Below are 24129 nucleotides of genomic sequence, written 5' to 3'. Positions count from 1 at the left end.
ATCTTTATGTTTAAAGAACATCTTTAGAAGCCAATCTCTATCTGAATCAAGTGCTAACTGGACAAAAAGTGTAGCTTCAGTGAGTTGATCTATTCCTGATGACTCTAATAAATTTGTTAAATCCAATAAGTCCATTGCTAGTTCTTGTTGTTCTTCTGAAGTTTTCTTCTTTCCCAAGGAAATATAATAAATCTTCGTAATAGGCGGCAAAGAATTTTGTGGGACCTTCAGAATCTCCAGAAGATACCTTTTAAACATGTCCAAAGCTAAGATAGTAGATGATTTAGGAAAATTAATCAATCTTAGATTCTGTTTTCTTGTTATATTTTCCAATATTTCCAGTTTAAAATTAATGTTGCCATTTTCTCTCTTCAGGAACTGGTTTTGTGCTCCCAAAGATTCCATTTTTTTTCCCTGTTCTATTGCTGTATTCTCTAATTTATCAACTGTTTTGCAATACTGCTGTCTCAGATAGCATTCCAGAAGAATTTGTAGCTAGGACTTGTAATTGAGATCCCAGAGATAATTGTAATGTTGAAATAGCTTCCCAAATGGAATTTAAATCTATAACTGGGGGCTTCTGCAATGGAGCTATTACAATTTTAAAGTTCAAATCTTTAGCTTTCACCATACCTGAGGGCAAAGTTTCCAACGTGGGTCCCTGAGTACCTTCTACCAATTCCAAGGGAACACTCGGTGGCAGTTGTATTGAAGCAGTTGATATCCTCCACACTGCTAGTTCTTCAATCTCCTCTTCACAGCCCTCAGAGGCTGCTGCTGAACTCCCCTCGCTCACCGTGCTCTGCAGCACTAGTCGGGGGAGTGGCTGCACCGGTGTTCTCCGCTCTTCCACAGAGAGGCTGGCCACCTCGAGAGACATGCTCTCCCTCCAAGCCGAGGTCTTCTCTTCCGGAGCTTCTTTAGGTCCTTGCTGAACAAAAGCGTTCATCAAGCCTGTTAGGTGAGGTTGTGACCCGGGATCGGAAGGAAAGACCTGGGTCTTCGATTTCCATTTTACCATCGGTAAGGCAAAAAAGACTCGATGGCGTTCTGGCAAGCTCCTTCAGGATGCCATCTTAGTTAAGCTCCTCCCCAATGTAATCTTATTAACACATAATGGTTAACCATAAAATTAAAATACACAAAGCACACTGTATGCTTCTCAACATTCATTCCTACCAGAACACAGATAACCCCTACGGAAATAAGGGACCAAAAACTAAAATATATACAAATGAAACCCTAAGATTCAAGACTCTGCATCCAGTACAACCCCAGAGAAAAAAAACAAATATATTTCTTCCTGAACAGTGCAAAATATAGACAGCAGATGAAAATTCTCAAAATTGACACAATTCAATCACTAAATTGAAAATAAAATAATTCCCCCTACCTTTGTTATCTCCCTCACTCCATGCTGTGCCTCAATTAGATGCCTCCCTCTGCACATATCTGCTCTCTGACCTTCTTCTCAACGTGCCATCCCTTCATCAGGGCAGTTGGGTGAAGCTGGGTGTCCTGCCCTCTCTTGTTTACAAACAAGGCCTTGAGAAAGCCAGCTGTCTCTCTTCTCTCCCTCCCCCTCTCCAATAAACATACCAGTGCTCCCATCTGGCCATTTTATGCTGCCCGTGGCCGGCTCTCTCTTCCTCACTGCCTGCGGCCAGCTCCCTCTTCCTCACTTTCCCTCTTCCTCACTGCCGCAGTTTGCACAAAGCCATATGCGGTGGCTACTCACACATCTCCTGCATCATCAAGACTTCCCTCTGACGTTGCGACATCAGAGAGAAAGCCGACGGTTCAGGCGTAGGACGTGCGTAGGAGCCACCATACACGGCTTTGTACACTGATCTCCTCAGGCCCGAGGCACGTGTTGGCCGTAGACTGACAGGAAATTTCTGCGGACCGGTGGTTTAAGAACACTGCTCTAGACTACCCCTTTGTTCTGTGGCTCTATGGGTAATATGACTATACGTCCCGTTTTGAATGGGACCGTCCTGATTTTAGATCCCTTGGCCCATTGTCCCCACACATAGCTTCGGGATGCTGATATGTCCTGTTTTCAGAGACAGTGTCCCAAAGCTGTGCGTGGGGACAACGGGATAGGCAATAATGGGTCTCTCCCTGCTTCCCCGCCAGCTGCCGCCACAACTGCAGGAAAGGAAGGTCCAGGCGATGGCCCACAAGCCTTCTCCCCGATGTCAATTCTGACATCAGAGATGAAGTTCCGGGCCAGCCAGGCGATTGGCTGGCCCGGACCTTCTCTCCGTCATCAGAACTGATGTCAGAGGAAGGCTTGTGGACTGACACCTAGACCTTCTTTTTCTCTCCCTGGCCCCCTGTCTGTCTGTCTTTCTGTCTCCCTGGCCCCCTTCCTGCCTGTATTTCTCTGTTGCCTGCCTGCCTGTTGCCATGCCTGCCTGTCTGTCTCTCCGTGGCCCCCTTCTGTTTCCCCCCCTCCCAGAGCAAAGCATGATTGCTGTCTGCCCCCAGCACACCCATCCCCCCAAAGCAGCCCCCTTTCCCTCTCCCCCTGCCCCCTGTTGTGCCATGCCTGCCTGCTCCCTGGCCCCCTTCTGTTCCCTCCTCTCCCAGAGCAAAGCATGATTGCTGTCTGCCCCCCAGCACACCCCTTACCCCAAAGCAGCCCCCTTTCCCTCTCCCCCTGGCCCCCTGTTGTGCCATGCCTGCCCCTGTTGTGCATGCCTGTTCTTACTCTCCCTCCATCCTGGCTTCCTGGTGCCTTCTGGCCCACCAGTTAAACCGCTACCGCCACTGCTGCTCCTCTTCAAAGCAGCCTGTTGAGGTTCGCCGGTCGGCTGTAGCGAACTTCGCAGGCTGCTCTCCTCCTCGGTAGCACATTCCCTCTGACACGATTGCGTCAGAGGGAATGTGCTACCGAGGTGGAGAGCAGCCTGCGAGGTTTACTATAGCCGGCCGGCGAACCTCAGGGTTGGTGAGTGAGGGTGGGAGGGGGGAGTCGCTGGCATGTTCCCTGCCTCCGTGTTTGAAAATGGAATTTGGCACGGAGGGACACATCATGCTGTCAGGGAACACGCCATCCTAAGTGTGCATGCACGCTTAGGGTTTTATTATAGAGGATAAGATTATATTGTGTGTATATGAAAAATGGATGGAAGAAATTGCATTACAATTAGAATTATTATTTTGGGAGTGGAGTCAGGGGTGGAGTTTGGGCAGGGGTACTCGGTTGGTATTTGTTAGCCTTAGGGGGTACTTGGCTTGAAACGGTTGAGAAACACTGCCATAGCCCTCCTCAGCACATCCTAAACTGAACTGCCTTTATGAGACACAGACCGTGTAAGCCTGCCTGTATCGGCCTTAGCTCTTCAATTTATACCATTCATTTTCTATTTAGAGATCCTCTGTGTTCATCCCACACCTTTTTGAATTCTGTCACCATTTTCATCTCCAGAACCTCTCTCGGGAGGACATTCCAAGTATCAACAACCCTCTCCATGAAAAATATTTCCTAACATTACTCTTAAGTCTACTACCCTGCAACCTCAATTTATGCGCTCTAGTTTTACCATTATATAGAATTCCAGCCCTCCCATTATTGAGGTCATTTAAAGCTAATCTACTGGATGTGCCCTCTAAGAAGATGATACATCTTGAGGACTATAGGTCCTCAATATTTTACATAGCAAAGTCCAAAATGCTGGGTCCACTATCTCTCAATGAGCAATGATTAAGAGACCTGAAAGATTTTAAGATTGATAAAGACTTTCTTATTTCAAGTAGCTGGCTTGAATATTCTCTGGTAAAGAGCACAGTAACAGTAGTATCAGCCCAAGAACTGGCAGCTTACCGTATTTTCGCGGATATAACGCGCGTGTTATACGCGTTTTTACCTACCGCGCATACCCCTCGCGCGTTATATGCCTGAGCGCGGTATACAAAAGTTTTTAAACATAGTTCCCACCCCGCCCGACGCCCGATTCACCCCCCCAGCAGGACCGCTCGCACCCCCACCCCGAACGACCGCTCGCACGCGCTCCCACCCGCACCCGCATCCACGATCGGAGCAAGAGGGAGCCCAAGCCCTCTTGCCCGGCCGACTCCCCGACGTCCGATACACCCCCCCCCGGCAGGACCACTCGCACCCCCACCCCGAAGGACCGCCGACTTCCCGACAATATCGGGCCAGAAGGGAGCCCAAATCCTCCTGGCCACGGCGACCCCCTAACCCCACCCCGCACTACATTACGGGCAGGAGGGATCCCAGGCCCTCCTGCCCTCGACGCAAACCCCCCTCCCCCCCCAACGACCGCCCCCCCCAAGAACCTCCGAGCGCCCCCCCAGCCGACCCGCGACCCCCCTGGCCGATCCCCACGACCCCCCCACCCCCCTTCCCCGTACCTTTGGTAGTTGGCCGGACAGACGGGAGCCAAACCCGCCTGTCCGGCAGGCAGCCAACGAAGGAATGAGGCCGGATTGGCCCATCCGTCCTAAAGCTCCGCCTACTGGTGGGGCCTAAGGCGCGTGGGCCAATCAGAATAGGCCCTGGAGCCTTAGGTCCCACCTGGGGGCGCGGCCTGAGGCACATGGTCGGGTTGGGCCCATGTGCCTCAGGCCGCGCCCCTAGGTGGGACCTAAGGCTCCAGGGCCTATTCTGATTGGCCCACGCGCCTTAGGCCCCACCAGTAGGCGGAGCTTTAGGACGGATGGGCCAATCCGGCCTCATTCCTTCGTTGGCTGCCTGCCGGACAGGCGGGTTTGGCTCCCGTCTGTCCGGCCAACTACCAAAGGTACGGGGAAGGGGGGTGGGGGGGTCGTGAGGGTCGGCCAAGGGGGTCACGGGTCGGAGGTTCTTGGGGGGGGCGGTCGTTGGGGGGGGAGGGGGGTTTGCGTCGAGGGCAGGAGGGCCTGGGATCCCTCCTGCCCGTAATGTAGTGCGGGGTGGGGTTAGGGGGTCGCCGTGGCCAGGAGGGTTTGGGCTCCCTTCTGGCCCAACTACACAAAGGTACGGGGAAGGCGGGTGAGGGTGTCGTGGGGGTCGGCCAGGGGGGTCGCGGGTCGGCTGGGGGACGGGCGGAGGTTCTTGGGGGGGGGGCGGTCGTTGGGGGGAGGGGGTTTGCGTCGAGGGCAGGAGGGCCTGGGATCCCTCCTGCCCGTAATGTAGTGCGGGGTGGGGTTAGGGGGTCGCCGTGGCCAGGAGGGTTTGGGCTCCCTCCTGGCCCGATATTGTTGGGGAGTCGGCGGTCCTTCGGGGTGGGGGTGCGAATGGTCCTGCCGGGGGGGGGATGTATCGGACGTCGGGGGGGGGGCATCCGGCTTTCAGGATGGGGACAGACCTTCAAGGGGGGACAGGACTTCAAGGGGGGACAGTGCACGGAAAGTCAGGGGGGGTGAACGGAGAGTCGGGACAGCGCACGGAAAGTCAGGGCAGTGCACGGAAGTCAGGGGGGGTGAACGGAGAGTCGGGACAGCGCACGGAAAGTCAGGGCGGGCGAAAGGAGCGTCGGGCATCATGCGCGGTATACCCGTGAGCGCGGTATACAAAAGTTTTTGTACATATCATCGTGATTTCTGCGCGCTATACCCGTGTGCGCGTTTTACACGGGTGCGCGTTATATCCGCGAAAATACGGTAGATCATTAGTCTTATGAATGCATTTTATTTATTTTATAAGTTTTGTTTTAATATGCCATAACATGTTTTTTTAATTTTGTTTTGTCTGGTATAGGTTCTTTGATATTGGAATTACGTATGTTTGATTGTTCTCTACCTAGAATGATGGAGATAGTATGAACTATAATAAATCTTGTGAAATAAAATAAATAATTTATAAAGGCAGTTAATAAGCTCCAATAAATAAATATATATACACAAACAAAGCAGCCATGAGGATGGGAAAAAACCCATAAAAATAGAAGCAGGTGTATAAATGTACACACATATTTCTAGTGTAAAGATTGGATCATGCATGGAAAACTTGGCACACAATTGTGGAGAGGTGGCATGTCATGCAGTTTTTTCATTACAGCAACAAGTGACAGAAATAAGAACATGAAAGCTGGGGCAGGATGTTAACAAGATGTACCTGAGTTAAGCTCTCCTGCATTCTCAGCAATTCATTTTTAGTTTGCTTGGGAGAGGAAAGTAAATAACGTTAATAGCAATTAAAATGAAAATTGATAATTTTGTAACTTATGGTGTTATAGTTTTAAGTCAGGGTATTTGGCCCTTATCGTGACTTAAGCAGCCTTAATGTTGCTCTTCCAAAAATAGTGTGGCGATATTTTTCAATGAGCAATACGAAGTAATGAGATGCAAAATATGCAAATACATATTTTGTATCTCGTTACTATGCAAATCCCCTAACATGACTTGCGGTGATATATCACAAGTTGTGTAAGGGCCCCCAAATCACGGTAATATACTTCAGCTTTTTGCTGGGGCTATTTTACTGCCTGGGTGCATCGGGCCGTGCAAAACCACAGCCCAATGCTCCTTGGCTGTGGTGGCGAGTTCTCCCACGGATCCAATTCCCCCATGTACAATCCCCCTGCTAATTCATGGGTGTTCTAGGGGCATCCAATGGGGGCCAGAGGGGTGTCCCCTGGGGTCCTTGGAAGGGTCTGGTTGGGTCCAGAAGCATCATCTAGGAATGATGCCCAATTATTCCAGGCCACTTCAACACCAACTTCAAAATGGCGCCTCTAGTGAAAGTCTCACTTGATCACCACTAAGAATCATATTTCCATATAAGGATATACCCCTAGTGGTAAACATGCAAGACTGCCGCTAGGGATGCCATTTTGAGGTCAACATTGCAGTGGCCAGGAGCAACTGGGCAACGTTTCTGACTGACATCACTGGACCCCAGCAGACACCCTCCAGACCACCAATGAGTTGGCAGTTATCCACAGGGGGGGAGAAGTCTAGAAGAAAAGTTCATCATTTCAGCCCAGCAGCATCAGGCTGCGGTTTTGTGCAGCCCAATGCTCCTGGGTCACAGGAATAATGATGCTTGTGAGGTGGCTCATAAGCAGCGTTATTCCTATAAAAAGGGATCCAGTAACCTATGGTACAGGGATACCGCTAGTTGCTAAATCTCTCAGGGAATAAAGTTGCAGTAAAGAGTGAATCTTTATTGCACCTTGATGAATTCCCTCTCCCCCCTTTTAATATTAGGTGGCCTTGTAGAGCTCAAACAATGTACAGGAAATGCATGTTGTCATATTAAAACTCATTATCAGTTCTCTCACATATGCATGCTGATTTTTTGAGAAGCACAATCATTTTAAGGGTCTCTAGATCTACTTTTGATTTTATATATGCATTTTGGAGACAACAGACCCCTGACACAGGGACTCACACCAAAACATGGCCATGTCAGGTCAATAGTACACCAGAATGATATTTGATGACAGAATAAAATCTTGTATTCAAAGCATTTTGTCTCCTTAGCTATTTTCTCTTTTCATCTTGGTTGCCTCTGCTGTTTTCCTTCCTCCTTGTTTGGACATTGATTTTAACTCCAAACCACTGACTCCCACAGTGACTAGCGGAGACTGCTTGGCTTTGGCATTTCTGACCACAAGCTGCACCATGGCCCCTGAGGAGCCAATGAACATTCATGCAGGTACACTTGTCCCTTGCCCTTCCTCTTAACCACTGTGGTAATATAACACAGGAAAAAAATTACATTACATTACTGATTTCTATTCCGCCTCAACCTTGCAGTTCTGGGCGGATTACAAAAGAGACAACTGAACATTTCCAGGATAATTACAGAGAGAATTCTGGTCATTTCCAGGAGAAGTTACAAGAATAATGGAGCTGTATATTTCAAGAGCCACAAAACCTAGATTCCATATAGCATAGAGGAGCATGACCTCTGTCTGCAGACACAATCTTGTTCTCCCCTGAAATCCATCTGTACCCTTTTTTTCTACCGCTACCTAGAGACTGTTCATTTTATCTATGCTTGAGTTGATATATCATACTCTGTCTAGGATCCTATTGAAATCCAGGTTTAATTTGGTTTAACTATGAATCCATTATTTACCTGTTCAATACTCATAAGGGGAAATTCTATAACTTGGTGCCAAGATGTAGATGCTACAATAGGGTGCACTTAGTGCCAAGTCTATTAACAGCACTTAGACCCCGCATCCCCCTCCAACTATTGCCCCCATCTCATTCCTCCCCTTCCTATCCAAACTACTCAAATGTACTGTTCACAACCTTTGCCTGGACTTCTTTTCTTCTCATGATATTCTTGACCCACTTCAATCGGGCTTTCACCCTCTCCATTCTATGGAAACTGCCTTTGCTAAAGTGTCTAACGACCTGTTCCTGGCCAAATCCAATGGCTTCTTCTTCTTGATCTGTCTGCTGCCTTTGACACTGTTGATCACCACCACCTCCCACCTCTGTCCTTGCTGGGATTCAAGGGTTCTGCTCTCTCCTGGTTTTCTTCCTATCTCTCCTATCGTACTTACAGTGTATGTTATGGTGGAAATTTTCTGCTGTCATCCCACTGTTTAGTCCCTCAATATCTCTCCTCAATTATCTCCCCCTATGCTCCCCCCTCGTAAACTCAGTTCGTTGGGTAAGTCCCTCTTATCTGTACCCCTCTCCTCAACTACCAACTCCAAACTCCATCCCTTCTTTCTTGCCGCACCGTATGCCTAGAACAGGCTGCCAGAATCAATATGTCATGCTCCATCTCTTACAGTATTCAAATCCAAGCTAAAAGCCCATTTTTTTGAAGCTGCTTTCAACTCTTAACTACCACTCACTGTCAGATACCTATACCCATTGAATCTCCCCAACCCTGAGATGTCCTGTCTGTCCAAATTAGATTGTAAGCTTGACCGTCTATTGAATGTTAAATGTACAGTGCTGCATACGCCTTTCAGTGCTATAGAAATAATAATAAGTAGTAGTAGTAGTAGACACACCTAAGATGTTATAGAATACTGTGCACAGCAAATTTAGGCACACCTACTTACAACAGGTCAATGGCTGGTATAAGATGGCATCCCTAAGTGTTCCATGCAACATGCGCAAATGTATTCTATGAAGTTGTGTGCATTACTTGGTGACAAACCTATTGCTTGTTCATGCTCTGCCCATGTATAGACCCCTCTCATAGTCATATGTTGTGGCCACCACTATAGCTCCAAGACCAATGTTGAATAGCATATTCAGTGGATAGCCCACAAAACAACACCCCGACGTGTGGCCCGGACTGGAGCCACCCTGCAGGACCGGATTCCAGATAAGAACCCAAGGGAAAAGAAAACCAGAAAACAAAAGTCACCACGATTACTTTCCAATATCAAAATAATATCAGCTTTTATTTCTTTTTATCCTCCAGGTAAGTAGACTTTCAAAGATGTATGTCAAACTTATCAGAATGCTCTTTATCAAAAAAAAAACACACCAAAAAAAAGGTAGAAAACCACAACCAGCAAAATAACAGTCCCAAATATAGTCATTAACTTGCTCAGCAATGTTTCTTCTCAGTTGTGGCACAGGGTTTGATGGGCCCCCTCAGTCCTAGGGTTGTCTGCTTGGGAGCAGGCAATTTCAGACCCCAACTCAAGAATAGTTCATAGCACACATTCAGTACAAGTGCCTAAAGAATCCTCACAAGCCTCTGGCCAGTTCCACTCACTGCCAGGTCAGGAGAGTGATAGGTTTTGGCAAAACAAAGTCCTTAAATAGACTTTCCAAAATTCCCACCCAGGATGAATGCAAAACCTCTCCCCAAAATACAATCACTCCTTAGCTTGTATTAAAAAAAAAAACATAGTCTCTCAAACAGTTCATAAGCACAAACAACACTCACTGTTTGAGGATGGAAGCCAAGTTCACCTGCATAGGCTCAACAATCACAGGAGCAAACTCTGTCAGGCTTTCTTCCAATTCCATGTTCTGTTCTTCTGGAAAATTTGATTCCTCAGCCTGGCCAGCCTCTATCACCTCCATAGGAATAGGCTTGTTGCACCTGCTTGGCTCCCTGTGCTCTCTAGGGAGAAAGGGCTTAAAGCTTCTCCCTAACTGGCCCCCTTTCCTGTTCTCCACACCAGGTTTAAATATCTTGGGGCGACGCCCTGCAGTGTCAGCCCTGGCAGTGTTCCAAGGGCCCCTTGAGCTCCCCCGGTGGTCAATGTAATTATCCAGCTCAGAAACTACCTGTCCCTTCCCAATTCCTCTCCGGGATTTCTTTTCTCCTCCATTTTTTTTTTTATCCTAACTGGGACCTGGGCAGGGAGAATACCTGGCTGGTCACAATGTTAAGCAACTTTGATGTGTACTTTATAAACTAGCATCTAGCTCTTATGTACATAAATGCCAATTACTGGATCCTCTGACATGAGTAAGTGCTAGCATTCTGTAAACTACTGTACATGGCACCTAATAGTAGAATGAAGGGGATATTATTTTAATATTCCAATAAAGTGAAGTTACTCACCTGTAGCAGGTGTTCTTTGAGGATGGTAGGACAAGTATTCTCACATGTGGGTGATGTCACCAATGGAGCCCTGGTGTAGATGCTGCCCAGCGCTTTACAACTTCTAGAAGTGTTTGGCAGGCCCCCACCACGTATGTGCAAGTGACTTGAGTTATGTAGGACCCACAGTTGGATAAAAAAGCATAAAGAACGCAACCCCTAGGAGAGGAGGGAAGCTATATGAGAATACTTATCCTGCTGTCCTTTGAGAACACCTGCTAAAGGTGAGTAACCGTTTTCTTCAAGGACAAATAGGACAGAGTTTCTCACATATGGGATTCCTTAGCTTGTTCTGTTTGTCTGTCTTGAATAGACCGTGAGTTCTGTCCCTTACATGTTTGTGTACAGCACTACGTATATCTAGTAGTGCTATGGAAATGATAATTAGTAGTAGCAAAAGTAGGTTTTAAGTAATACATTTGCTCTACTGGCAGGTAGGCTGCTGAGATCAGAATTTATGGGGATTGATAAATCCCATAACTATTTTTGCATCTGTGAAGAGGTACTGAAAGCCTGCACTTTTCTATTTATGTAAAACATTACTACTCGATTGTCAGTCTAGATTAGCATGTTCTTGCTTGATAACATCTTGAATGTTTTAAGTGCCCTGAAAATCAGTCTTAATTCGAGCACATTAATGTACAGTAAATTTCTCTCTCTTTTTTCTTGCCTTCTGAGTGTGAAAATGAAGAGCATGAGTTCAGTAGCCAACATTTAAAGCATCTGTTGTCAGAACAATTTTAAACTTTGATGTTGAAATCGTAGATCTTGAGTGAGATTACATCCATTACCGAAGATAGCAAATTAGTGGTTGGTAATTTTTACCCCAGATAGATAACAACTGGCATATCGGAATCTAGTGAAGTATTAAGGAAACTGGATATGGCATGGCATATATGAAAATATGATTAATAATTTATGCAAACTGTTCTTGCAATATGACTCATTAAGCATCATAAAATCTGTTTTACTCCTTTGGATCATGCCAGGTACTTGTGACCTGGGTTGGTCATTGTTGGAAACAGGATACTTCAGTCTATCCCAGTATGACAACTCTTTTTTTTGTTTGTGACACCCTCTCCAAGGTAGGGAGAACAAGAGAGCACTCTTTAAAATTGAAAGGGGATAGATTCCGTACAAACCTAAGGAAGTTCTTCTTCACCCAGAGAGTGGTGGAAAACTAGAACGCTCTCCCAGAGGCTGTCATAGGGGAAAATACCCTCCAAGGATTCAAGACTAAGTTAGACAAGTTCCTACTGAACAAGGACGTACGCTGGTAGGGCTAGTCTGTTATGGCAGTGAGCGGACTGCTGGGCATGATGGACCACTGGTCTGACCCAGCAGCGGCAACTCTTATGTTCTTATGTAAGTGGAGACCATGATTGTAAAATAGAGGTGGTTAACTCAATAATAAATTTAGAATTTAGAGACATTGTTTTGTCTATAGAAGAACTATACCATATGCCCAGATATTAAGAACATACCTCCGGAACAGACCCTAGGTCCATCAAGTCCGTCGATCCGCACACGCGGAGGCCTCGCCAGGTGTACCCTGGCATAGTTTTAGTCCCCATATCACTCTAAGCTTCTCGTAAAGAGAAGTGCCATCTAGCTTACCCTTACCCATGTCACTTTATGCCACTCATAAGGAAATGTACATCTAACTTACCCATAAATCCTAGAACGGTGGATTCCATAATTACCTCTTCTGGGAGAGCATTCCAGGTGTCCACCACTCGTTGCATGAAGCAGAACTTCCTGATATTTGTCCTGAACTTGTCCTCCCTTAGCTTCAGTCCATGTCCTCTTGTCCGTGTCACATTGGACATTGTAAATAATGTTTTTTCCTGCTCTATTTTGTCGATTTCTTTCAGTATTTTGAAAGTCTCGATCATATCCCCTCACAGTCTCCTTTTCTCAAGGGAGAACAACCCCAGTCTCTTAAGTCGTTCCTCGTAATCCAAGTTCTCCATACTTTTCACCAGCTTTGTTGCTCGTCTCTGCACCTTCTCCAGCAGTTTTATATCCTTCTTTAGGTATGGAGACCAATGCTGGACATAATATTTGATCTTATCAGATTCCCATTTAAAATGGAAATGAGAGGTATGATGTTTTTGTACATAAGGGGTTAAGGGCAGAAGTGCTGATTTACTACAGTTAATCTTGTAACCAGAGAAATTTGAAAACTCACTTATAGAAGGCAATAAATGAGAAATAGAGTCTAAAGAGGTATAAACAATTATATCATCTGCATAATTGAAAGTTTGAAAGAGGAATCATTAATGGAAATACCTCTAATAGAATTATTTTCCCTAATAGCTATCGCTAAGGGTTCAAGCGCTAAATTAAATAAAAGAGGAGAGAGTGGACATCCTTGCTTGGTGCCTCTTTTGAGAGGGAAAATTTTTGTTAATGAGCCATTAACCAGAATAGAGGCTTGGGGATTATTATAAAGAACTTTAATCATATGAATAAATTTTTGATTAAAACCAAACCATGTATGGCAGCTCTTATGTTTTTATGTAATATCTTTCATTTGATCCTTCTTGCCAGATTTATCAAAACATCTGACTGGAGAGGAAGAAACATTTTTCTTTATTATGCATTTAGAAGAGCTCCACTGAACTGGAGCTGCTGAGATGATAGTAGAGTGAACTTTAGATACTTTTTGATAAATCCCATTACTTCTAGTATCGCAGCTGTTTTTCAAACTACCCTCTGGGTATTCTTAAGTGCCAAATCTTTACTAACTACCGGTAATCATCTAGATATGGGAGTTCACCTCTTTTGGAAAATGCACAGTTAACACTGTTAAGCTCTTTTGCTTCTTAGTGGCCTCAATTTTTTTTCTTTACACTTCTCCCTCGTCATTCGCGTGGGATACGGGCAGAGCCGGACCGCAAATGCTGAAAAACCACGATTATCCGGCTCTGGCCCACCCCCACCTCCCTGCCGCCGTCCCGGCCTTACCTGGTGGTCTAGAGGGTTTTCGGGGCAGGAGCGATCTTCCTACGCTCCTGCCCCGTGCAGATTGCCATCAGGAAATGGCTTTAGGGAGTTCCCGACGTAGTCTCGAGAAACTACGGGAACTCCCAGCAGCCATTTCCTCATGGCGATCTGCACGGGGCAGGAGCATAGGAAGATCGCTCCTGCCCCAAAAACCCTCTAGACTACCAGGTAAGGCCGGGAAGGCGGCAGGGAGGAAAAAAGACTTTTTAAAATTTTCCTCCTCCCCAGAAAAAAATCACGATGAAACCGCGAGTGCAGGAACCGCATTTTTACAAATTGTAACACTTGATCTAATACTGAGAATTTAGAGTAACATGAAAATTTTCTGTTAAGAGAATGACTAGGACCCAGATAATGAGGTCTGTCAGTTGCCACCCCACTGCAGTCCTCCGACCTCTTTTAAAGTAAGCAATATAAAGATATCTTTCTCATGAGCTATGCTTGTTAATGGATCTTCTCCTATAATTAGCAAATACAGTCAAACCTCGGTTTGTGAGTAACGTGGTTTGCGAGTGTTTTGCAAGATGAGCAAAACACTCCCACAAACCTTAACTCGCAAAATGAGTGATGACTCTCTAAATGAGCTCTCAGCTATGGTGGCCCAGGGGTGGGTATCTGCCTGTGGGTGCTGCAGCCCCTTCAGCGGGGTGGTTTCCTTCCCTTGGGGTCTCCGTGCGGCTGCCCTCCCACTTCGGCCGATGCCTCTGCTGTCTGCCAGCGCCTCCTGGCTCCCGATTCAAGATAGCCGCCATCCTGCAGAAGCATGCACAGGACCTCTCAACTCCCGAGTCAAGCCGGCCACCGTCCCGTCAACGCACATGCCATGTACAAGCATGCACGACATCGTGCGTGCTTGTACGTGGCACTCACGTTGTTGGGGCGTTCTTCTGGATGCGGCAGCAGCGTAAAAGGCGAACAGAATGTTAGGAATGATTAAGAAGGGGATCACAAACAGATTGGAGAAGGTCATCATGCTGCTGTACCGGACCATGGTATGCCCCCTGGAATACTGCGTCCAGCACTGGTCACTGTACATGAAGAAGGACACAGTACTACTCGAAAGGGTCCGAAAAGAGCGACTAAACTGGTTAAGGGGCTGGAGGAGTTGCCGTACAGTAAGATATTAGAGAAACTGGGCCTCTTCTCCCTTGAAACGAGGAGACAAAGTGGACATGATCGAAACATTCAAGATAATGAAGGGAATAGACTTAGTAGATAAAGTCAGGTTGGTCACCCTCTCCAAGGTAGAGAGAACGAGAGGGCACTCTCTAAAGTTAAAAGGGGATAGATTCCATACAAACTTAAGGAAGTTCTTCTTCACCCAGAGAGTGGCAGAAAACTGGAACACTCTTATGGAGGCTGTTATAGGGGAAAACACTCTCCAGGGATTCAAGACAAAGTTAGACAAGTTCCTGTTGAACCAGAATTTACGCAGGTAAGGCTAATCTCAGTGGTCTTTGACCTAAGGGCTGCCGTGTGAGCTGACTGCTGGGCACGATGGACCACTGGTTTGACCCAGCAGTGGCAATTCTTATGCTCTTTCTTATAACAACTAACTTCCACCTAAAATGCGATTCTCTAAATGTGGATGTCTAACTCACACTGAGTGCGATTCTGTAAAGGACGTCTACCTTTTGTAGAATCGCACCTATGGGGACGTCCACACCACGCTTAATATTAGACGCACTATACAAAATCAGGACCTTAGGCCCAGATTCTGCAAAGTGCTTCCCGATTGTAGGCAGCTGTAGCCGTCCTACAGCTGTCTAATCAGCCAATCGGGACACACGTTTAAATAAAAACGTTTAAATAAAAACGCGTCGCCAATATTGAAGGCGCCTCCGGGAGCCTATGGAGGCCCGCAAGACCGACTAAACTCACCTAAGGGCCTTAGGCGAACCTAGGCGGCCCTACGTGTCTCCCCAGTAGAGGGAGAAGCGCTTACAATGTAGGCCAGCAAAATGCTGGCCTACATTGTAAGTAGACGCAGTCGCTATACTTATCGTGGCAAGGGATCTCCCTGCCGCGATAAGTATAGAGGCCATAGCTGCCTATCTCCCCCCTCCCCGATCGCCGGCAGGAGGGTGCCCAACCCCTCCTGCCGGAAGACGCCCCCCCCTCCAGATCCCCCTCCGCACTAATGCCCCCTTACGCTAACACCATCCCTGCGCTAACACCCTTGATGACTCCCCCTAACCTCCCCCCCAACTAACCTCTAAATTGTTGGCCGGACGGACGGATCTTGCTGCTGTCCAGCCGGCATGCCTGCCTTGTTGAAATGAGGTGGTCCCGCCCCTTCTAGGCCCATCCCTGCTAAGCCTAATGCCTGATTGGTCCAGGCTTAGCGGGGATGGGCCGGGAAGGGGTGGGCCCACCTTATTTCGACGAGGCGGGCTTGCTGGCCGGATGGCAACAAGACCCAGCCGGCCAACAATTTAGAGGTTAGTTGGTGGGGAGGTTAGGGGGGGTCATTGGAGGGGTGTTAGCGCGGGGTCGGTGTTAGCATAGAGGGGCATTAGAGGGGTCCGGAGAGGTGGCGTCCTCCGGCAGGAGGGGATAGACACCCTCCTGCCAGCGATTGGGGGGGGTCACAGGCAGCCGCGGCCACTATACTTATCGCGGCAGAGATCCCTTGCTGCGATAAGTATAGCGGCCACGTCTACTTACAATGTAGGCCATAATTTTGCTGGCCTACATTGTAAGCGTCTCTCTCTCTACTAGAGAGATGTGTAGGTTCTGCCTGGGGAGCTTTTTTTTTTTTTTTAAACGTGCGTCCTGATTGGCTGATTAGACGCCTACAGATGCCTAAAATCGGGATGCACTTTGCAGAATCTGGGCCTTAGTGCCTCCTAATGTAAACATTAACACAACCTGAAAATGAAAAAAAAAAAAAAAAGAAAATACCCTTAAAGTGTTCCATCAATTCTGGGTTTAGCTTGCAGCAAAGTCCTGCGCTAGCACATGCTAAGCCCAGATTTCAGTGCATTTTAGGAGAAGGGCACCTTAGTTATTCAAAAAAAGTAATTAATTACAAGTAATTACAATAGCAACTGTAGAAATGCTTCTTATGGGATAAAGAAACCCTAGAAATTAGTTAACCATAAGCAAAAATTTTGACTTCTGGACTCCAAAGGGACAGGCTAATTCATAAGTTCATTCCATAATTCACTGTATATTAAGTCCTACTGTGCTCTGATATAAGTAATAAAAAAATTTCCTATTATTTATATCCCAATCTTCTCAATGATTAAATAATATATTTAGTACATGCTCCTAAATTCAGCAGGAAAGTTGATGCATATATGGAGTAGGAAAAATCTTGAACTGCAGTGGACGTGCAGAAGAAGTAGTACACATGGTTGTTTTGACAAGGTGGTTTTAAAATGAGTCTTGAATCAATGGGGGCACCCTCACTAAAAGACATGTTGTCATTAAGACTGAACAAAAATACTGATAGCACAATGCATGTTTGTACTCCTAGGCAAAGTGCAATGCAAAGATTGTTATCACTGCTGTATTTAAAGAACAATTTCTTGCTTATTCCAGCCAATTCTCTGGCAATCTGTTTTCCCACTATTGCATATTTCATGTTAGGAAGGCAAAGCTAGATCTAAACGTACAGGGGCCCAGGCAGAAACTGGAGAGAGGGTTGCAAAGCCTACCTACAGGCTATGGAGCTCATAATTGAAAGAGAAAAACGTCCAAAAACTGGCCTAAGTCGGCACATGGACGAACATTTCTCAAAAACGTCCAAGTGCCGATAATAAAAACAGGTTTTGGATGTATTTATAAACGATCTAGGCCTTCATAGTGCCGCTGAACGACCAAAGCTAAACGGAGCATTTCGGGAGGTGTGTCGAGGACGGTAGTTGGGCGGGACGTGGGCCGGCTTAGACTTAGTCGTACAGCATGTATAACCGAAAGTTTTACAACAGAGCCTAGATGGAACTTGGACGTTGTGACATGGTCTAAGCCACAAAAACTCACCTAAAGTCACCAGATAAGCACTGCAAACACTTAAAACAGACCCCCACACACTACCCCAGTGATCACCAACCCCCCCCCCACCCCAATAAAAATTTTAGTCATAACTTTAAAATTCAGCCTCCAGACCATCATCACCTGGCCACCTGGCATAGAAAAGCCTAGTCATCCAGTCCAGAGGCAGCTTAAGTCGTCTTGGGGGTGGTTAGGGACTCATGGAGTGGAGGACCCATGCCCATAAGCCCCTGTAAACATGTGCATTCCCCTATACACCTCCAAAACCCTTTTGTACTGGCATAGAAGTGGCTCCTGCAGTCATAAGGGCTATTGGGGTGGTAGATAAGTGGGTCTAGGGGATTCTGGAGGTGGTTTGGGGGGCTCACGGTAACCTATAAGGGAGCTGTAGGGAGGAGAAGACAAGGCACCCTTTTTGTGAAGTTCACAGCAGTGCCTTGTAAAGTACCCCACTTTTTAGGTGGCATGTCTGGGTGTGCAGTCCATCATTTTGCAGACCCCTCCCATGCCCAACAGGGCTTGTTCTAGGCGTTTTGGACTTGGACGGAAAGTTGGAGGAAAATGTGGTATAAAGATAGACAATTTAGTGGCTTGGACGATCAGATCGGCAGGACGTATAATTAGATGATTTTTGAAACGAAAAAAAAGTTGGATGTATCTTTTGAAAATGTGTCTTAAGCTGTTATTTTACTTTGGACGATTTGCGAGATGGACGTAAATGGACTTAGACGTCCCTTTCGATTATGCCCCTCTATGTCTCTGATAGTTAGAGGCAGTTATAGAGCCTCTTATGGAATGGAGGCACAGAGCAATTGCCCTCTGGCTGCCACCCCGTAACACTGGCCCTGCAAGAAGGTGAAGGCTCAGTTTTCAAATTCAATGCATTTGTTTCCATTCTGAGTAGAGCTAGATCCTACAGTATAGTTTTAAAATAGCAAATACAGCAATGACTATGAGACTGCCACTAGGAGTTGCAGCAGCCATTTTGAAACCGTAACCACAATGGTAGGGTTGCCAGATTTTACTATTGTTTAAGTCCTAACCCTACTTACTTGTAAAGCACCCATATCTGTTTGGCATTCCCTCTATAGTCCTTTACCCTATCAGCCTCATCAGTCTACTTGTAATACTCTATCTGAGCAGCGTGTATAGATTCATCCTTTTATCTTGTGTGTCTGTCATAATTAGATTGTAAGTTCTTTCGAGCAGGGACCGTCTCTTGATTGTTTAATATACAGTGCTGCTTGCCTCTGGTAGTGCTATAAAAATAATAAATAGTAGTAGTAGTAGTAGAAATGGATTAGAGAGCAGAGTAGCTCTTCTCCTCCATGTGTGCTTCAGTTTTAGACGCGGTCTTACCCTTTCTCCTTGTACACTGAAAAGGAAGGGGCAGAAAGCAGAGGGCTATCCTCTGCTGATTGAGAGTCCATGTAGCAGTCAAGTGCTTTGGTCATGGTGTCCATGCTGAGGACAGAGAGGAGATCATGCTTGGAAATAAAAGAAAGAGTGCTGGGGTCATCCCTGGAGGAGGAGAAAGGAAAAAAGAGGATGAGAGAATGAGTCTGTATAAGCATAGAGCTAAGGTTTCTGATGCCTCCTGCAACCTATAAATCAGTTCTTCCTCTCTCCATCCAGCATCTCATCTCATTTCTCCATCCTTTTTCTATGCCACCCCTGTCAAGCACCTTTACTTTCCTACCCAACTCTTCCCCCCCCTTCTGCCAGGTCTGCAACTACCACTACCACATAGTACCTATGCACATGGGATACAGGAACTTTGGGCTTGCAGTGGAGTTCCTTCTTGCATGATGTGGCTTAAAACTAGCAATGGCTAAGCCATGTGCACAGAGGTAGTAGAGTGGTATAGCAATTCTTGTGACAGCTTTTGACTTCTCCTGCTGCTGCACTTAACACATTTACTATTGTGAGGAAGCTCAGGATAGGACCCCTAGTAAACTGAGAATAAGATCTGGGGGGGGGGGGGTGTCTTGATTCACCATGCTTATTGACCCTTAGAAGATTGAAACCTCCATAGGCTACAAAAGATGAAGCAGAAGGGCAGTGAAAACTCGGGTTAGAGGAAGAGGCCCAACCCATGGAGCTACAGTCTAAAAACCCACAGGCTGAGGAAATGTCTGAGGACATGGATGTGGAAGAGGTTAGCATGAGTGGTACTGGAGGAAACAGTCCAAACACAGGCGAGAAAGATATGGACATGGAGCTAAGTCTTTGAGCATTTTCCTTTGTCTACTTTGTGTCCAAGATTTTGGGGATACCATTTGAGTTTTTGTTTACAGCAGCAGCAGACGAGCCAGTGTGAGAAAGTGAAACAGTGCAAGAGAGGTGGCTGCCCAGCCCTGGGGGAATCAAACTGAAGCCAGGGCTGTGGTTCCTTTTTGGTTTTTAACTATATTGTGTTTGAAATTAACTATGAATCAAATTTTGCTATAAAATGATTGAACAGGGCCTGTTTTGTTTTAAGTTTTTTATTCATTTTTCATATAACAACAAGTGTATCACATAAATTTATACAATTTCATTGAGTACATACTTGATATTGAACAGGGCCTGAAAATAAAAGAGTGAGAGAGAGCCAAGCTTGAAGGCATCTTGTGGGAATGGGTTACCCACCCCTGTCTCCAGGGACTCGTAATAGGGGAAGTAGCCTATCTTCCCACTGCCCTGAAGTGGGTTTGGTTGAGCAACAAAATGCCAGGCAAAGATCTATCTTGGTGAACTCTAAAAGGAATAAATCTTTCCAGGACAAAGCTGTGCTTGCCACTTGAATTAAAATTAGGGATTTAATTTTTGTTTTGAACTTAGCCAAAAAGCCATTAGCAGCCATATCCTATATAATAAAACGCTAGCCGCGCATGCGCACTCCTATCGGCGTGCTTCCATGATCAGTAGGTCTGTGGCCGCAGGAGTGCGCATGTGCAAATCCCCAGCACCTACCTAAACTCGCCGGAAGGACTGGACCCCAGCGCTGGACATCCTGCTATCCTGTCGGATCCTCTCACGAGCCGCACCAGCGTCGGAGAAGGCTTCCGACGCTGGCGGTGATCAAGAGGAGCCGCGGTGACATCTCAAGGGGTGGGAAGGGAAGCGCCGAAAAAAGACTCCAGCCACTACTTTCTTCACGGTCCCGACTCCAAACGCCGATTCAAGCAGCGTGTGCAGCACTCTACACACGCTGCTTCGGGGCCTTCTACTGCCCTGATTTGCTCTGCCGTGTCTCTGATGATGTCATCAGGGATGTGCCAGAGTAAATCAGGGCAGTAGAAGGCCCCGAAGCAGCATGTGTAGAGTGCTGCTCACGCTGCTGGAGTTGCAGGTTTGTCGGGAAAGGGGAGCAGGAGAGAAGACATGCACAGCCACTTGCAGCAGGGGCTTAGAGGGCAAGAGAGCTGCAATTGGACAGACTGAGGAAGGAAATGTTCAGATAAAGAAGAGCTGAGACTGAAGAAGGAAAGAAAATTGGAGAGACTGAGGTAGGAAATGTTCAGAGAAAGAAGAGCTGAGACTGAAGAAGGAAAAAAAACAGGAATAAATACCTACAGGGAAACACAAGATCAGGAGCATACAGAGAAAAAAATACAGCATAGAGGTTTGCAGGAATAAGGAACACATAGAGAAAGAGCAGAGACCCCTGCAAGAAGAGAAAAAGAGCAAAGAGACTGGGGATGAGAAAGAGAGCAGACATGCTTGCAGGAGAAAAAGAGAGGCAGTAATGTTACAGCTGGAGAGTGCAAAGTGAGGAAGAAAGCAGAGACAGCGCTACACAGGGAAATGGAGGGGGAGAGAGACAGAAAGAAAAAAAAAAAAAGACAAGACATATATTCTAGCACCCGTTAATGTAACGGGCTTAAAGACTAGTGGATTATAATTATAATTGGCATTACAACAAGGTTATATTAACAAATTTAATAAAATATGGAGACCATTGACAATTTATTCCACTGATCAGATATAATAACACATGTATAGAACATATAGAAGGGGTAGGGAGGGAAAACTATTGTAATATTAATATGATATAAATTCTGAAAAAGGGTTTATTTAATTCACATTGTAAGAAAATTTAATGATAATTTCAAGTGTTTTTTTTGTATAATTGAATGTATTACATGTATTTCACTTGATGTAAGAATTTAAAAAAAAGAATAAAAAATATTTATACAAAAAAAGAACATGGCTAGAGGGGAAGACCTGGTGGAAGGACAAAACTTTTTGACGGATATACCTGCACCCATGTCTTTGTTACACTAACCCTGAATCTGTGAGTTTGTTGGTCAGAGGCTGTAGAAGAGAGAAAGTTGACCCCTCCCTGACAAAACTACCCTGAATCTCAGGGTGATGGGTGATCACAACTCAAAACTTCTCAGTTATTCCCAAGGCCCTGATTCCACAAAGTTCGCCTAAAGTTAGGCGCTGATATTAGCACTGATTCTATAAAATATAGGCACCCATTATAGAATCACGCTTAGCGTCACCTAAGCATGCTTAGGCAGTGCTCAGCATCCTAACCAGAGAATGACATGGGGCCAATTTTTTCCCAGTCCCTGCGGTAACTCATTTCCCTGTCTCATCCCGGTGAGTTCTTTTTCTGTCCCTGCCCCATTCCTGCAAGCTCTGTCCTCATCTGCACAAGTCTCAAACACTTTAAAATCATAACTGTTCAAGGTTTGTGCGGTTAAGGCAGAGCTTACAGGAATAGGGCAGGGACAAGGACAGTGACAAAGCTCACAGGGACAAGATGAGGAAATTGAGTTCCTGCGGGGATGGGTATAAATGTATCCCCATGTCATTCTCTAATCCTAACATTTAGGCATCTCCAATTTATTCCAAGGTTTTCCTTACCTAAAGTTAGGTGCTGATATCAGCACCTTACAGCACCTAATTCACAAAGAGGTGCCGAACTCGAAAACATGCCCATGTTATGCTCCCTAACCATACCCACTTTTAGTGTTGGCACTTTGGGATATGTGCCTACTTTTTATAGAATCAAGTCTTTTGAGTTAGGCGCCTAGCTTTCAAATGCAATTAAAGCCAATTGTGAGATGCTGAGTGCCAATATCACTACCAATTAAGTCTATTATTCAATTATGTTAGGTACAGATATCAGTGCTTAACATCAGATGGACTTTATAGAGTCAGGGCCAAAGGACTTATAATTTAATAGCTAGATTTAATGTGTTGGAATGGCTGACTGGCTGATTTTTCTATTCACTAATGTAATTCCTTTTTTTGTGTTGTTTAGCCTGTACATCACTTTGTCAGTTAATGCGGTATAGTAAGTTCTAAAATAAATTAAATAAACTTGTGTTACCGTGTTAATGTGGACACATTATTTAATGCAAATTCCATTATTTTCAGTTGGGTCTACTGTATTTACTAATGAAATGTATAACTCATGTTAAAATGTATAGGTTAACACATACTAGTAAATCTGGACTTAAGTTTGTACATATGGCAATGGAGGGCGAAATGACATTTAGCATCAAAAAGAGTATCAATGGGCAAAACAAGATTTGAACTTGGTTTGCAGCCTACTTACTTACCAGTGATTTTGCTTTCCTTAGTTTGTAAGAGGCTGAAGATGGTCTTTTCTTTCTCTCACTCTGAATGAAATTTGGCGTTATTCTACCTCCTTTCTTCCTACTGTAAAAAGAGAAGAAAATAAAACAGACTTTGGGACCTATTCACTAATGCTGTCATGAAAGATTTTACTTACACGTAAAAAAAAAAATTACATTCATGCTTAAACCTCTTTCAAGTTTGCTCGCATGCACAAAAAATGGTACACTAACTAAAAAGCGTGGTACAAACGCATGCCGACAATTGCGTGCAGGACTTATGGATGCCAGATTAAAACAGTTACAGTAAGCACTCCGAGGGGGTGTGGGGGGAACCCTCCCATTAAACTTAGAAGTATTCGCTTTTCCTTTAGGAGGGGTGGTGGAGGGGGTAAACCCCCCATTACAGAGGAAACTGCCATTTTACCTTGTTTTGGGTGATAATCGGCAGTTTCCTCTGTAATGGGGTGGTTCCCCCAAACACCCCCCTCCCCATTGGAAGCGCGAACACTTCTAAGTTTAGTGGGGGGTTCCCCCACACACACACCCTCGGAGTGCTCACAGTAACTGTTTTAATCCAGCACGCATAAGTCCTGCATGTTATTGTCGGCATGCAAAACAATAACATAACAATTTATTTATATACTGTATATGCTTTACAATTCAACGTAGTTACAAATACAAAGAAAAACCATGTGGAAGGCCAATTTTAATAGGACGTCTTAAGATCGACTTTGGATGTTTCCTGCAAGGGGCGGAGAAACAACCATTTCTGAAACCAACAAAACTACCAGATATCCAAATTTTTATTTTTTTAAATCACCAATTTAAATGTCTTTGGCCACCACCTTAGGATGCTTAACTTTGTTTTCCATTTTCAACCACAAAAACATCTAAGTTCAAAACATCCAAATCCAGACTATTTGAACAGGAGAGGGGGCCAGCATTCTAACAGATTGGCCACAAAGACATGTCAACAGAGCAGTGCGGCACCTTAGAGGGCACTGCTGTGACCTTCATATAAAGGGTGCCAGATGTACATCTCACCAT

At 45.6% G+C, this 24129-nt stretch overlaps 1 protein-coding gene across 3 annotated transcripts in view; it reads right to left on the bottom strand.

The window, feature by feature from the left end:
- The window catches only part of FBXO16 (F-box protein 16), a 116148-nt gene that overhangs the window by 16125 nt on the left and 75894 nt on the right, over nucleotides 1-24129 (bottom strand). For all 3 annotated transcript variants that reach the window (XM_033938807.1, XM_033938808.1, XM_033938806.1), the window contains exon 7: nucleotides 23065-23164. In XM_033938807.1, the coding sequence (XP_033794698.1) occupies nucleotides 23065-23164 (100 nt within the window). The remainder of the gene's footprint in view (nucleotides 1-23064; nucleotides 23165-24129) is intronic.

Source organism: Geotrypetes seraphini, chromosome 3 (genome assembly GCF_902459505.1).
Source record: "Geotrypetes seraphini chromosome 3, aGeoSer1.1, whole genome shotgun sequence".
Lineage (NCBI taxonomy): Eukaryota > Metazoa > Chordata > Amphibia > Gymnophiona > Dermophiidae > Geotrypetes > Geotrypetes seraphini.
The sequence above is the reverse complement of the archived record's forward strand: the minus strand, read 5'-3'. Positions and strand labels throughout refer to the sequence as shown.